The sequence below is a fragment of the Borostomias antarcticus genome, assembly GCF_949987555.1.
Source record: "Borostomias antarcticus genome assembly, chromosome: 2".
NCBI classification, from domain to species: domain Eukaryota; kingdom Metazoa; phylum Chordata; class Actinopteri; order Stomiiformes; family Stomiidae; genus Borostomias; species Borostomias antarcticus.
The window spans coordinates 32,643,932-32,659,036 of record NC_140235.1 but is presented as its reverse complement, the minus strand read 5'-3'; the positions used below and the strand labels follow the sequence as shown (position 1 = coordinate 32,659,036).

General features: G+C 47.1%; 1 protein-coding gene across 7 annotated transcripts in view; it reads left to right on the top strand.

Annotated features, from left to right (window-relative positions):
* Positions 1-11,093, top strand: part of slc12a7b (solute carrier family 12 member 7b) — a 50,078-nt gene extending 38,985 nt beyond the window's left edge. Inside the window, exons 19-25 of one of the 7 annotated variants that reach the window (XM_084458168.1) lie at positions 76-245; positions 584-715; positions 1,643-1,750; positions 4,003-4,172; positions 5,125-5,139; positions 6,583-6,716; positions 7,222-11,093. In XM_084458168.1, coding sequence (XP_084314294.1) covers positions 76-245; positions 584-715; positions 1,643-1,750; positions 4,003-4,172; positions 5,125-5,139; positions 6,583-6,716; positions 7,222-7,313 — 821 coding nt within the window. In that variant the 3' untranslated portion in view covers positions 7,314-11,093. Of the gene's footprint in view, positions 1-75; positions 246-583; positions 716-1,642; positions 1,751-2,219; positions 2,574-4,002; positions 4,173-5,124; positions 6,717-7,221 lie in introns of those variants that run through there. The other 6 variants (XM_084458169.1, XM_084458172.1, XM_084458170.1 and 3 more) reach the window with 6 other exon arrangements.
* Positions 11,094-15,105: the final 4,012 nt, after the last annotated feature.

The window sequence follows — 15,105 nt, the reverse complement described above, 5'->3', positions numbered from 1 at the left end:
GGTGTCTGGCCTCTACAGAGATGGTGAGAGAGTCTCTTGACCCTTGGTTTGACCCCCTGTGTCTGGCCTCTACAGAGACGGTGAGGGAGACCACGGCGGCCCATCAGGCCTTGCTGGTGGCCAAAAACGTGGACAACTTCCCCCCCAATCAGGAGCGTCTGGTGGAGGGGACCATCGACGTGTGGTGGGTGGTCCATGACGGGGGTCTGCTGATGCTGCTGCCCTTCCTGCTCCGCCAGCACAAGGTGACGCCACAGACACGCACGCTACACTCACAAACACACGCATACACGCTACACACACACACACACACACACCCACACATGCTACACTCACACATGCTACACTCACACGCTACACTCACACACACACACGCTACACTCACACACGCACGCACACACACACGCTACACTCACACACACGCTACACTCACACGCATACACGCTACAGACGCACGCACACACACACATTACTTCTCCTTGTATCTCACTGTTCTTTTCCTATCCGATTAAACACATCCCCTCTCTCTCTCTCTCTCTCTCTCTCTCTCTCTCTCTCCCCCTCCATCCCTCTCTCTCTCCAGGTGTGGAGGAAGTGTAAGATGCGCATCTTCACCGTTGCTCAGATGGATGACAACAGTATTCAGATGAAGAAGGACCTGCAGGTGTTCCTGTACCAGCTGCGGCTGGACGCTGAGGTGGAGGTGGTGGAGATGGTACGCTAACGCTAACCCTATATCCATAATGAGGTGGAGCTGGTGGAGATGGTACGCTAACGCTAATCCTATATCCATAATGAGGTGGAGCTGATGGAGATGGTATGCTAACGCTAACCCTATATCCATAATGAGGTGGAGATGGTATGCTAACGCTAACCCTATATCCATAATGAGGGGGTGGAGATGGTACGCTAACGCTAACCCTATATCCATAATGAGGTGGAGGGGGTGGAGATGGTACGCTAACACTAACCCTATATCCATAATGAGGTGGTGGAGATGGTACACTAACGCTAACCCTATATCCATAATGTGGTGGAGATGGTACGCTAACCCTATATCCATAATGAGGTGGAGGTGGTGGAGATGGTACGCTAACCCTATATCCATAATGAGGTGGAGGTGCTGGAGATGGTACGCTAACGCTAACCCTATATCCATAATGAGATGGAGGTGGTGGAGATGGTATGCTAACGCTAACCCTATATCCATAATGAAGTGGAGGTGGTGGAGATGGTACGCTAACCGTATATCTATGTGCGTCATGTCGGGAGATTCCCGCGATGGTGAAAAGTGAGCTCAGTCAGAACGACAGAGAAGAATATACGTTTCCCCCCAAAATTGTGTGTGCATCACCCCCCTAAAACCCATTCTGAGCCAGGAAAAACCCAGTGCATGTTCTGTTGTTTGACTGATTATATGACCTACCTAGCAGTATCACTAATGTATAATGTGTGTGTGTGTGTGCGCTCGCGCGTGTGTGTTTGTGTGTGTGTGTGTGTGTGTGCGCGTGTGTGTGTGCGCGTGTGTGTGTGCGCGTGTGTGTGTGCGCGTGTGTGTGTGCGCGTGTGTGTGTGTGCGTGTGTGTGCGCGTGTGTGTGTGTGTGTGTGTGTGTGTGTGTGTGTGTGTGTATGTGTTTACAGCATGACAGTGACATCTCAGCCTTCACCTATGAGAAGACCCTGGTGATGGAGCAGCGCTCACAGATGCTGAAGCAGATGCAGCTGTCCAGGACGGAGCGGGAGAGAGAGGTAACAGTGCCCCCTGCCTGCACACAGGAGGCACTACAGCAACTCTGTTCACATGCGTATCTATCTATCAACCCTTTCTTGTTCTTGTATCAACGGTTCATTCTTCTCGTTCGGGTGTCAGTTGGAGAGCCTACAGTTATGAATTGAATCATATGAAGCGCCTAACGTGTCAGTTTTCCTTGTATGATAGCTGGAAGTGAATTTCAAAAGTGGACCTGAAATTTGACGTACATGTAAGCATTTGGACTGTGAATAGCCTGATTCAATGTGCTGAGTCACATAATGCGCTGTGTGGATCACATGTTGCGCCTGTGAGCAACAGACCCAAGGTTGGTATTCAGGATAGGCTAGCCTACATGGGCTCTCAAGGCCCAGCTCTGTGTGACCTCTGGTCCTATTCCTGTTTGGCTGCCATTGCTGTACGGGGCTTTACCCTGGCCACGCCCCCCCACCAACACCACCCAATCAGATTCAGAGTATCACTGACGAATCGAGAAGCTCCATCCGGAGGAAGAACCAGGGTGGGGCTCAGGATTCGGGCCCCAGCCAAGAGGCCCCCGAGACCGAAGACACTAAGGACGAGGTAGCGCAACTCCAAAAACCCTGTTACCCATGAGCCCCCCAGGACTGCAGCCCTACACCCCCCCCCCAGCCATCTAGACCGTCGCCGTCACCCACCCCTCCACCACCACCTCCACCCCTCCTCCTCCTCCTCCACCCCCTCCTCCACCCCCTCTCCTCCACCCCTCCACTAGCATAACATTACAAAATATCTAATGGAAGTAGGGTTCTAAAGTAGTGGTCACACTTTACAATAAGGTTCACAAAAAACATTAGTTAACTGTTAACTATGCTTATTTAGGGTTAGGCTGGGTTACTAATGTTAAAGGAGTAGTTAAGGGAAAATGCATGTTTAGCCCTGTTTTAAGGTTACTTATGATCATATACAATGGTTCAGATCAAAACGTTGACAAAACTAGCACTTTTGAGAAAGTCTGATAATTGCTCTACCACCGTTTTGGTCATACAATGGATGTGGGTGGGCACCCTGAAAAATCATTCAAAAAACATGTTAAACTCTCAATTTCAAAGACAAGAAACTCTATTTCTTCTTCACATCTATTGTATGACCAAAACGGTGGTAGAGCAATTATCAGACTTTCTCAAAAGTGCTAGTTTTATCAACGTTTTGATCTGAACCATTGTATATGATCATAAGTAACCTTAAAACAGGGCTAAACATGCATTTTCCCTTTACTACTCCTTTAATTAGTACCTTAGTTAAGATTAGGGTTAGGTGAGTTAACCTTAATTAACATAAATAACATTAGTAAATGGTTAATAGAGACATTAATTAACTGTTACTTAATGCTTAATAATGCATTTACTAATGCTTATTAATGTACTCTTATTGTAAAGTGTGAGTACTTTTACGGCCCCCCACATCGCTGCTCTGTAGTGTGTTACAGGGCTCTCGTTATGCTTGCATTATCGCTTGGCTACACACAATGACGTCGTCATCTTTTGGCGGGGAACCCCTCCTTCCACTCACCCCCACACTGTCATTTTCATCACCTACAGTAGTCACCGTCACTTCCTTCCATCACAGCCCCCCCCCCCCCCCCCCAGACAGTAGAGGAAGCTGGTGGTGTGGTCGTTGCATGTCCTGGATAGCGGTCCCTGATAGTAACCTCTATCACTCCATCTACTCATTAACTTCAGTGTTTTGTTATTGTGGCGTGAAGCTGTGTTGGTGTTTGACTGCTGTGTGAATGAAGCCGCCCGTGTTCCCAGGTGGGCTTAGTTTCCCATTGCATGGTTTCATACGCTAGGATAAGCGTATGACTCCACCTCCCTCCCCCTCACCCCTACCCTTCAGAAAGCTCTCAGACTCTCTCTGTCTCTCCCCCTGGTCTCTCTGTCTGTCCTGCTGCTTCCTTCCCTGTCCCTACCTGCCCCTCCCCCTCCCTACCTGCCCCTCCCTGCCTGCCCCTATCTGCCCCTCCCTGTCCCTACCTGCCCCCCCTCCCTGCCTGCCCCTATCTGCCCCTCCCTGTCCCTACCTGTCCCTCCCCTCCCCTCCCTGCCCCTCCCTGCCCCTCTCCTCCCTCTCTCACCCTCTACCCTCTTCCTCCCCCCCTTCCTCTCTCATCCTCTCCCCTCTTCCTCCCCCTCCTCATCCCCTCCCTCTCTCATCCTCTCCCCTCTTCCCCCCCCCCCCTCTCTCATCCTCTCCCCTCTTCCTCCCCCAGGCCCAGCTGATCCACGACAGGAACACGGCGTCTCACGCTGCGCTCAACGACAAGGCTGAGGTGACGCCCGACCGCGTCCACATGACCTGGACCAAGGACAAGCTGCTGACCGAGCGCAGCCGGCAGCGCGAGGCCAGCGTGGGCGTGCGAGACCTGTTCAACATGAAACCGTAAGTGGGCCCGAGCGGCAGCCCTGCGTTATACCTCGAGTCAAAGCGCTCGGATCTAGGCCCAGGAGAGAGGAGGCCAGCGGTGGAACCATGTTCAATACTGATTAGAGGAGGAGAACCCAGTGTTACATGTGACTCCATAGGATATTTGCACCATTTTCAATGAGTTGTTGTAGTTTAGTGATACTTGCCCACATATCACAAGTCATAGAGCTGGTTCATGTCCTGCTGTAGACTCAGGGAGGACTGCATGTTTGATGGGACTGGACACAGTAGTTAGTATGAACACACCCACAGCCTGAGGGTGTTAAATGCAACAATAACCCGCATGGTGTGTGTTCAGACTGCATTCAGCCATGTTCAGCATGTGTGTGTGTGTGTGTGTGTGTGTGTGTGTGTGTGTGTGTGTGTGTGTGTGCGTGTGTGCGTGTGTGCGTGCGTGCGTGCGTGCACGTGTGTGTGCTTGTGCGTGTGTGTTTGTGTGGACAATATCCAGCCACCCAAGTTACAGTGCTTGGCTCCGCCATGCAAACAACACACGTATTGTCTGGTATCTGAACGAATGGCTGCATTCCATCATGTCTTAGTACACCTCTGTGTGTGTGTATGCGTGTGTGTGTGTGCGTGTGTCCAAGTAGAGCGACAAAAATAGGCAATTAAAACTGAAATTATGATTACCATTCAAATGTAATTTCAAACAAGCAATATCTTGAATATTATGTGGATCTATAGTTCAGTATAATAACCGAGGGGTTGTGAGGAGAGGCCATTTTGAAGGAGGGGTTGTGAGGAGAGGCCATTTTGAAGGAAGGGGTTGTGAGGAGAGGCCATTTTGAAGGAAGGGGTCAGGCTAGGGGCTTCACCGTGTCCAGATGGACAGCTCTGGTCTGAGGGAGCTTCTAGAAGCATCTAAGCCTGTTTCTGTTGTTTTGTCCCGTTTTCCTTCTTCTAGAGAGTGGGAGAGTCTGTAAGTCACATTTCTCTTTGCCATAGGCTCTGTGTGTGTGTGTGTGTGTGTGTGTGTGTGTGTGTGTGTGTGTGTGTGTGTGTGTGTGTGTGTGTGTGTGTGCGTGTGTGTGTCAGTCAGTGTGTGTGTGTGTGTGTGTGTATGTGTAACAGTAGTCCTGTTCTTTCTCCTCCATCTTTTCGGTAACCTCCCAGCCAGCTCTGTGTGTGTGTGTGTGTGTGTGTGTGCGTGTGCGTGTGCGTGTGCGTGTGCGTGCGTACGTGCGTTAGTGTACCCTTGTGTCCCGTCCCCCTCATAATTTGTCTGGTGAGCTTGAAGAGTGTCCCTTCATATAATTTGCATGCGATGATGACGACTGAGCATGTGCAACCAAAGTGCTTCCCAACCAATCAAGCCTTAGCCATAGAGAGAGGCCAGAATCCTCTGGACCGTCACTGGTTCTGTTTCACTCATCCATTTCTAGTGTTTCACTCAGCCTTTTCTAGTTGTTCAACCCCTGGAGTTTCTAGTCAGTGAAACCTCAGGTAGCTAGTGTCCCCCCCCTCCCCCCCACCCCCCTTATTCTGGTTGGGAAGCACATGTTTTGGAGCAGCTAAGTTGCGTTTGTTTTAACTTTGCTCACGGCTGTTTGCATAGTGCTCTGCGTTCTTGCGTTGCTATGCACTCTAACTCATGAAGCGCTTGTTGTATCACATCGCAGTCACACACAGTCACACACAGTCAGACTTGTATCATGTCAGAATTTACAAACCGTACACTGTATGATGTCATACCCACAGGCTGATGATCCACTGTATGATGTCATACCCACAGGCTGATGATCCACTGTATGATGTCATACCCACAGGCTGATGATCCACTTTTCATCACACAAGGCTCCTGTGACCTAGTCTGTGTCAAATCAAACCATACATAAATACACACACACACACAATCATACACGCGAACACTCTCACACACACACACACACACACACACTCTCACACACACACATGCACACACACACACTCACACGCACACATACACACACGCACACGCGTGCACACACACACACACACACACTCTCACACACACACACATGCACACACACACACATCATAACCAGTTGCCTTTGAAGCCTCTGTCCTCTCATAAACTTAAGCTGGCCGCCTATCTGCTGAAAATAACGCTTCAGTTGCTCACCATAACAATAAGTATCATGTCTAATACTGTGAAACGCTGTTTAAACTGTGACTTTTACTTTAGTCCCAGTTTAGTCACCTCAAATCTAGACTGTAGAATGAAGGAGCTGTGAGGTTTGATCCAGAGGCCATCCGCCCCTGCGCTGGGAGGCCTGGGTCCAACCCTCCTCCTCCAGGTCCCTCTGTGGTCACTCACTGAGATCAGGGTCCTGGTCCCTCTGGGTCCAGCCTGCTGGCTTCACCGGAACCGCTCTCGTCCTAGGAACCAGTCCAACGTGCGGCGGATGCACACGGCGGTCAAGCTGAATGAGATCGTAGTCAACAAATCTCAGGGGGCCCATCTGGTCCTGCTCAACATGCCGGGACCCCCCAGGAACAGAGAAGGAGACGAGAACTGTATCCTTCACAGCGCCAGAGCACACGCACCAGAACCACGGGGTTCTCCTTCAAGTTCTAATTCAATCATTTACTATAGTAGAAATGCTAAATGAACTGCACTTATATAGAGCTTTTATCCAAAGCACTTTACAAAGGCCTCTCATTCACATGTTCACACACACATTCACACACCAATGGCGGCAGCTGCCATGCAAGGTGATAGCCTGCTCATTGGGAGCAATTTGGGGTTCAGTGTCTTTCCCAAGGACACTTCGACAGGTAGTCAGGAGGAGCCGGGATTTGAACCGCCGACCCTAAGATCATTGGACGACCCGCTCTACCTCCTGAGCTACAGCTGCCCCTATTCTATAGTATACTAATAGAATAGAATAGCAATGATTTCTAGAATAGAACAGGAATGACTTGAGGGGCTATCCTTCCAATAAATGTAATTCAGTTCAGTTAAATTCTCCCCGATCATGTGACTTGCCGTCCTGCTTCGCCCTTGACCCCGCCCTGACAGACATGGAGTTCCTGGAGGTTCTACTGGAGGGTCTCAACCGGGTCCTGCTGGTCCGCGGGGGCGGCCGAGAGGTCATCACCATCTACTCTTAAAAAAACAATCTCTCACAGACACGGGCCATTGCCACAGCAACACCGGGCATTTTGGGGGGGAGGAACTTTAGAGGGTTGTTGTGGGTTGGTTGAAAGGGGGCCGTGTTATTTGGGCAGAGGGCTTCTTGAGCCTCTGAAGGGAAGAACCAATCAGGGTTAACCACTCTGCGGTTCGCTGAGAACGACCCCAGGTGTCTGGGACCTTGGTCTCCTACCGACTGGAAGAGAGAATTCTTGACACTTTAACTTTAAAATTGTATGTTTTTGTTTTCTTTCATTTTTTCCCATCTGCATGTGTTGGATTGTGTTGTCTGTTGTTGACATGTCATGTAAACTAGCAGAGAAAGACCCTGTTAGACTCATGTAAACTAGCAGAGAAAGACCCTGTTAGACTCATGTAAACTAGCAGAGAAAGACCCTGTTAGACTCATGTAAACTAGCAGAGAAAGGCCCTGTTAGACTCATGTAAACTAGCAGAGAAAGGCTCTGTTAGACTCATGTAAACTAGCAGAGAAAGGCCCTGTTAGACTCATGTAAACTAGCAGAGAAAGGCGGTGTTAGACTTACGCGTTACTTTGTCTTTTTCTCCACCTCATTGGATTTGATGAAGTGTCCTGATATTGGATCTGAGGAGGGACTTGCGGCCTCTTAGTCCCGGGTTCTGTAGCAGACTGAAGGATGACTGAGCTCCACAGATAATCTCTCTCCAACCTCTAAGAGAGAAACATTTGTTTTCTGTTTTTTTTTAACCTCTTTGTCACCTGTAATAACTTAACAAGAACATTATAGCATTGTCCCTAGGATAGTGTGCCTCTGTATTGAGTGCGAATGCATGGCATTCAAGGCATGAAATCTTATAGCAGATCTCTGTTATTATGGATGGAGGCAGCAAGTCCAATCAAGTACTACATTCTGCCCTTCCTCGAGTGGTTAGTCTACGGTTTCAGATGTACTATACGGTGGTTAGGTATGAAGTCATATCATAGTCCAATATTACCTGCTGTCTTCGGCTTGATTCAATGCTCATCTGGAATTGTGAAGGATAGAAAGTCTGCTTCAGAACCAGTGGACTGATCTGGTCAGGGTTAGGGTTAGGTCAGCCTGAGTGATCTGGTCAGGGTTAGGGTTAGGTCTGAGTGATCGGGTCAGTCTGTAACCAGTTCATATGAAAGCTCTGGAGAACGAGGCCGGTATGTTCTATCTATCAAAGGGATGTACATGTTGTTTGTAACAGTAAGTGGTGTGTCTCGTGGTTGAGTGCAGCCCAGTCCCTGGAAGAGGCTAGTCTCTGTGTCTGTGCACGTGTGGCTAGTCTCTGTGTCTGTGCGTGTGCACGTGTGTTTTTTGGTGGAGTTGGTGATAAGTTGGCTAATTTGTTAAGAGATAGGCCAAGAGGATTTCAATGTGCAATAGCTCTGTTCCTAAACAGGCTTAGATATTACTGGCCCTTGAAACACAGAAGGTGGTCCTCCGTACACGGGGCTCCCCCTGCAGGTCATCTGTGGAACTGGCAGAGTAGCAGCGGTCAAAGCCCCCTAAGGGCAGTTATCGTTGTCGCATCAATACATTTTTCAAATGTTTGGCATTGGGAAGGAAAATAGCTTTGTGGCCGCCTATCTGCTGAAATGAAATGTAATGTGCTGTCTGACACGGTTCAAAACGACACATCGTAAGTATAGGACGAAGTTTGACACTTCAGCATAATCTTCATTTATCATCACTAACATTGGTTTCATCCTTTGTGTCCGTCACAAAATTGAAAAGGAAGGTGACTTGAAAACAGGAAGAGACATTAGAAAAAGGTTATCTGTTGTTTGGTTTTGTTCTGTCAGTGTTTCATCTGAGAGATTGAGGCATAAATAGTCCCGCTTTGATATATACTGCATTGATATAATATACTCAAAATGTTCTACCACTATATTCAGCCAGATCTGAGATATCTTCCTCGTTGTGCTCTTACCTGGACCGCTGGTTTCCATCCTGACATGTCTCATAGAGCGACCAGCTAGAGGTCCCAGAACGTCTCATACTGTAGGTCCACAATTCAACGTCAGGTTTTGGTTCACTTGTCATTTGTGTTTGTGTAATACTTGCTGGGTTTCATGTCCTTGACTGATTTGATGATTCAGTTTAAAGTTGTACAGGAAGAAACGTGCCAAAAAAGACTGGGAGAGGCTGGAAGTATCTGCTTGTTCATATCCCCCAGGGCTCACTTGTCCATGGCAGAGCCTCTCTCCTGGTCGCTGGTCTGTTTTATGACCATCACCACGGTAAGATACTACCATATTTAACCCGCTACAGCTTCTGGTCTTTAGGTACAAGGAGGACATTGTTAGACAACTTCTGCTTGTCACTTCATTTGATGACATTAAGGGCATTTGTGCCCCCGGTTCTGCAGTGGCTACAAGACAGCAGCTATAGGAACTTCTAGGAAGGGTAGGGAGCGAAAAGGAAGGAAGGAAAGAGGGAAGGAAGGAAGAAGGAGGGAAGGAAGGAAAGAAAGAAAGAAAGAAAGAAAGAAAGAAAGAAAGAAAGAAAGAAAGAAAGAAAGAAAGAAAGAAAGAAAGAAAGAAAGAAAGAAAGAAAGAAAGAAGGAAGGAAGGAAGGAAGGAAGGAAGGAAGGAAGGAAGGAAGGAAGGAAGGAAGGAAGGAAGGAAGGAAGCTTACCAGCCAGCAGCCCCACTCTCCTTTATACATCCACAGTTTCTTTTCAACCTTTTCTTTGCTCTGCAGTATTTTTTAACCAGTGTTTTTTCCGTTGCTTTTTTTTTTTTTTTTTTTTAAACAGTTAGTCATTTAGGAAATTGTCCATTAAGAGTCCACCAGGAACTCTCTTGTTGTTGTTGTTCTTTTTGGATGTACACCTGTGTAATTTTTAGTCCCATTGTCTGTCTGCACTTAGTTAACAGTTATGTTATACTTGATTCTCTGTTACTGTTTTGAGTGTAACTTTTCAGGACTGGTGTTGTGTGATTTTAAGGAGCGCAAGAGAGAAGTAGAGGGGGGTGATCGATATGTCAAATTGTTTGCAGATATGTTTTATTTGTGTTTTTTGCAAAACCAATGGGAACACAACATGTTGAGGATATGTTGCCAGACCGCTGGTTCGCCCCTGGTGAGCACACGACTGATTGGAAGGTCAGGGTGAAGAATGAGGGATACTATGTTACTGATAATGATATTCACAAAATGAAAACTGTTTGTATCATTTTTTAGCCACCAAAGACACAATCTTTGAGTCTGTGATAATATGAAACAAGTTGCTTAGTTTTAAGAATAAAGTTTAAACACGTTTCAAGTTTAGACTGTTTTAAATAAATCAGTAGTAAATCCAAGCTGTTACTGAGCTGAATAGCAGCAGAGCGTGAGGACTGAGCCGCTGACGGAGGACGCAGAGACGATGCTAGTCTTGAGGTAAGAGTAGTCGATGTCTGCGGCGAATTCCACATCTTCCTGTCTGCAAGTGATGGGAGAATGAAATCTACCTCAGGTGGCTGTCATGGAACTCAGCTGGCTGTCATGGAGGCCTGATTGAAAACGTGCTGTCGCTGTCTCTTCCCCTTGTCTTTTCTCTGTAAATATAGTAACAACTCTTTTATACGAAGCAAAGCTCTGAGGTAACCAGCGTGTGTGTGTGTGTGTGTGTGTGTTTCTGCTGCTGTCCAGCTCAACATACAGATCTCAGACTAGTAGGATGTTACTTGTGGGCGCACATGTATAGTGGATGGTAGCCCTTTAAATTATATCTGTGCCTCTCTGAGTAATTAATAAAAATGCTGAAATATACCACAGCTCATACCATCTGTGTTATTATTTGTCACAAAATCTGTTTCTGAACATTATTGAAGCATTATCTATCCAGTAGCCACTCTGAATGCAAGAGTGGCGGGCAGTACTCTAGTTTGGACACCAGATGGCGGTATGCTAATTCAGTTGAATGTGGAGTTCATTTCAATTCAAGTTCTGTTGTGTGTGTGGGTTTATTTAGACGTTTGTTCTTGGGGTTGACCTGGTGTTTGGGGATGTTTGTGCAGCTTGGAAGACCAACCATAATAGGTTTGCTCTACATTTCACTTTTTCTGAGACCACAAATAGTCTTCTGGCTCTCTGTCCATCTACCCGACCAGGCCCCGCATGGCTAATGGCTGATGGGTATACATACACAGCTGTTCTTTTTTCTGGACTAAAATGTAATTGCGTGAAGTTTCAGATGCATGTGTGGTTGTTGCCACTCATTGGAGGTGGACTCAGGCTGTTTGAAGGCCAGGGGCCACAAGATAAAAAGGGCACCTACTGCACGACATGGGGCCCCATCAGCGCACAAAAAGCTATGATGCGTCATGTATGGTGAAATAGCCTTCATCCTAATTAATTAATTTAATCCGATAAATGTAATCTTTCTTTACTTAAACCAAGTGGGGAAATTAATCTAACAGTGGAATGAAATAATCCCACGAGTCTCAGTTGCAGGAACTCTACAGAAACAACTGCCAATAACTTGAAACAAGCAATAGAATAGGCAGAACATGAGCAGGGTCATAAGGTCCATGGCCATGGCTAGTGCACCTACTGTGTGACATCACATCCCATTCTCTCCACCCATCCACCAGGAAACCCTCCAGCAGTCTCATGCATGAGAGCAGCGCACCCCCTGTTCTCTGGGACACTGGGATCTAGAGAGGAAAGAGCACCTCTAGGACACTGGGATCTAGAGAGGAAAGGGCACCTCTGGGACACTGGGATCTAGAGAGTAGAGAGCACCTCTGCAACACTGGGATCTAGAGAGGAAAGAGCACCTCTGGGACACTGGGATCTAGAGAGGAAAGGGCACCTCTGGGACACTGGGATCTAGAGAGGAAAGGGCACCTCTGGGACACTGGGATCTAGAGAGGAAAGAGCACCTCTGGGACACTGGGATCTAGAGAGGAAAGAGCACCTCTGGGTCACTGGGATGCACAGTACAGTGCAAAGTACTCACACCCCTTCACTTTTTCCACATTTTATGTTACAGCCTCATTACAAAATGGATTACATTAATGTTTTCCCATCAAGCACACAATTCCCCATAATGACAAAGTGAACACATTTTTTTTAGACATTTGCAAAGGGATTTAAAAAAAAACATTAAAAAAAACTGTCATACATGTACATAGGCATTCACACCCTTTACTGAGTACTTTGTTGAAGCACCTCTGGCAGTAATTACAGCCTCAAGTCTTGGGTGTGACGCTACAAGCTTGGCACACCTGGATTTGTGGTATTTCTCCCATTCTTCTCTGCAGATCCTCTCAAGCTCTGTCAAGTTAGAAGGGGAGCGTCACTGCACAGATATTTTCAAGAATTTTCAAACATGTTCAATGGGGTTCAAGTCTGGGCTCTGGATGGGCCACTCGAGGACATTCACAGACTTGTCCCGAAGCCACTCCTTCGTTGTCTTGGCTGTGTGCTTAGGGTCGTCCTGTTAGAAGGTGAACCTTTGCCCCAGTCTGAGGTCCTGAGCGATCTGGAGCAGGTTTTCATCAAGGATCTCTCTGTACTTTGCTCCGTTCATCTTTCCCTTGAAGTCTCCCAGTTCCTGCTGCTGAAAAACATTCCCCACAGCATGATGCTGCCACCACCATGCTTCACTGTAGAGATGGTATTGGCCAGGTGATGATACCACCATGCTTCACTGTAGAGATGGTATTGGCCAGGTGATGATACCACCATGCTTCACTGTAGAGATGGTATTGGCCAGGTGATGATACCACCATGCTTCACTGTAGAGATGGTATTGGCCAGGTGATGATTTCCTCCAGACATTGGCATTTAGGCCAAAGAGTTCAATCTTAGTTTCATCAGACCAGATACTCTTGTTTCTCATGGTCTGAGAGTCCTTTACGGTAAGTGCTTTTTGGCAAACTGACACCTGTCATGTGTCTTTTACTGAGGAGAGGCTTCCGTCTAGCCTAGCAGACTGCTTTTCATGAAACTGGGCGGATGGGTGTATTATAGGACAATTTAGAACCCATTCAGTTTTGGCCCAGGGCCACAAAATGCTTTCAGGGGCAGAGGTCAGTGCTCTCTGAGCACCATTTCTACTATTAGACTCTAACTCTATATTGAATAAATCTATATTTTTACGTGATGTTTTTTACATTTGTATTTTACTTTGATGCAGCCGCAGACTGAAACGTCCCTTAAGGGACAAATCTGTAATTGACTCAATAAAATGTTTAGGCAAACAAAAACTGTAATTGTTATGAGTCTTTATTGCATGCAAGGCAGTGGCAGGGATCTGTATCCAACTTTGGATTTACATTTACATTGAAAATTAGTATTTTTTGGGGGGGACATCTTCCTACGTGGCTGTATGGTCATTTGAATGCCACTACCCTAATCTAAATATTGGGGGGGGGGGGGATTTTAATGATCTCAAATATTGGGGGGAACATGTCCCCCCTGACCCCCCCAGGATCCCCGCCCCTGATGCAAGGATAGGTGTTCAGCATAAAATTGTATTTGATGTTGTCTCATTATTATGTGCTTATAAATAACTAGGCAATGTGCAGGAAATTAAATCTCTGAATTTCAAATGTGTATGGGGGAGATGACCTCTGTCACCCTTTTGCCATCCCAGGTCAAACTTGCTAGAACCGCCCCTGCGTTGGACTTGGACCAGGATAACCTTTTCAACCTCTTATCCCAGATATCAGCAAAGCTGTCCAAAGTGCTGTGGCTGCTTCTCCATCTGTTTACCTGATCAATATGACACACACTCCATACAAACAGAGATAGAGACGGTGAATTGTGGATTATGTTTCCACAAAGTTCACTGACTGGTACGATCAGTGGTGGAGGCCATGCCATGGATGCCACACGTTCTCCCGGTCTCAGCCCATCGACTGTATGACGTTTGGTTCAGCCTTTTCCATTCGGAGAATTGATTTGCATGTTGACTTTCATGAATCGTAGCCTACGCCAACCGTTTTTGTGTTCAACAGATAGCCTATGCCTACACCCAATCTAGCCCGACCCGTGGAAAAATGCGGTTTAGGCCGACAGCATATTAGACAGCTTTACATGCTTGGTGGGAAGATGTCATCCTATTATGAAGTAAACTGAATTGACAGAATCTGAGAGAGGGTTTCCCGCTGAAGCCGTCCGCTCGTTCACACCCCAGAAGACGTCCAGGAGCAATAGGCCACGCGCACAACAAGCTCTATGGTGGAATTCAAATCCCATAGTCTAACCTTCTCCTGTTCTGAATGGCTTTGTTCGCTGCTGCAGAATTCAAAGTAGCGCACGTTATAGCCTATAGGCTACAATATAATAGGCTTCGATAACGGTTTGCCATCCTATACTTTAACCCTGAAGCGAATTATGTTTTCCTTTCAGACCCAATAAAGAGATTAAACATAATCTGCTACAGCCCATTGAAGGCTATTTGTCATCATTTTAACCTACAAAAAACAGGCCAAGGTAAATGCAATTTAGCCTACCAACACTGAAGATTGGTCATTTGTATCCGAATGAGCCGACAGGCTGCATTGTGCCCCTGCTGAGGCGAGGCTCGCCCGGCAGTGGGAGGGTTAAACGGGGAGGAGACGTACCCAGCGCAGCGCGGAGCTGTGTTGCGACACGAATAACAAGCGGCTGGATCATCGGCCGTACGTGCGGTCAAATAGGTTGGGCGACGGTATTTTTGACAGCCGTCTAGAGCTGTGAGGAAATTCTGACTCATTATCTACCAATCTTTATTCGAAAACAGGGCGTTGCTGGAATAAAACAGTAGGTGACATGCCGTTCGTTT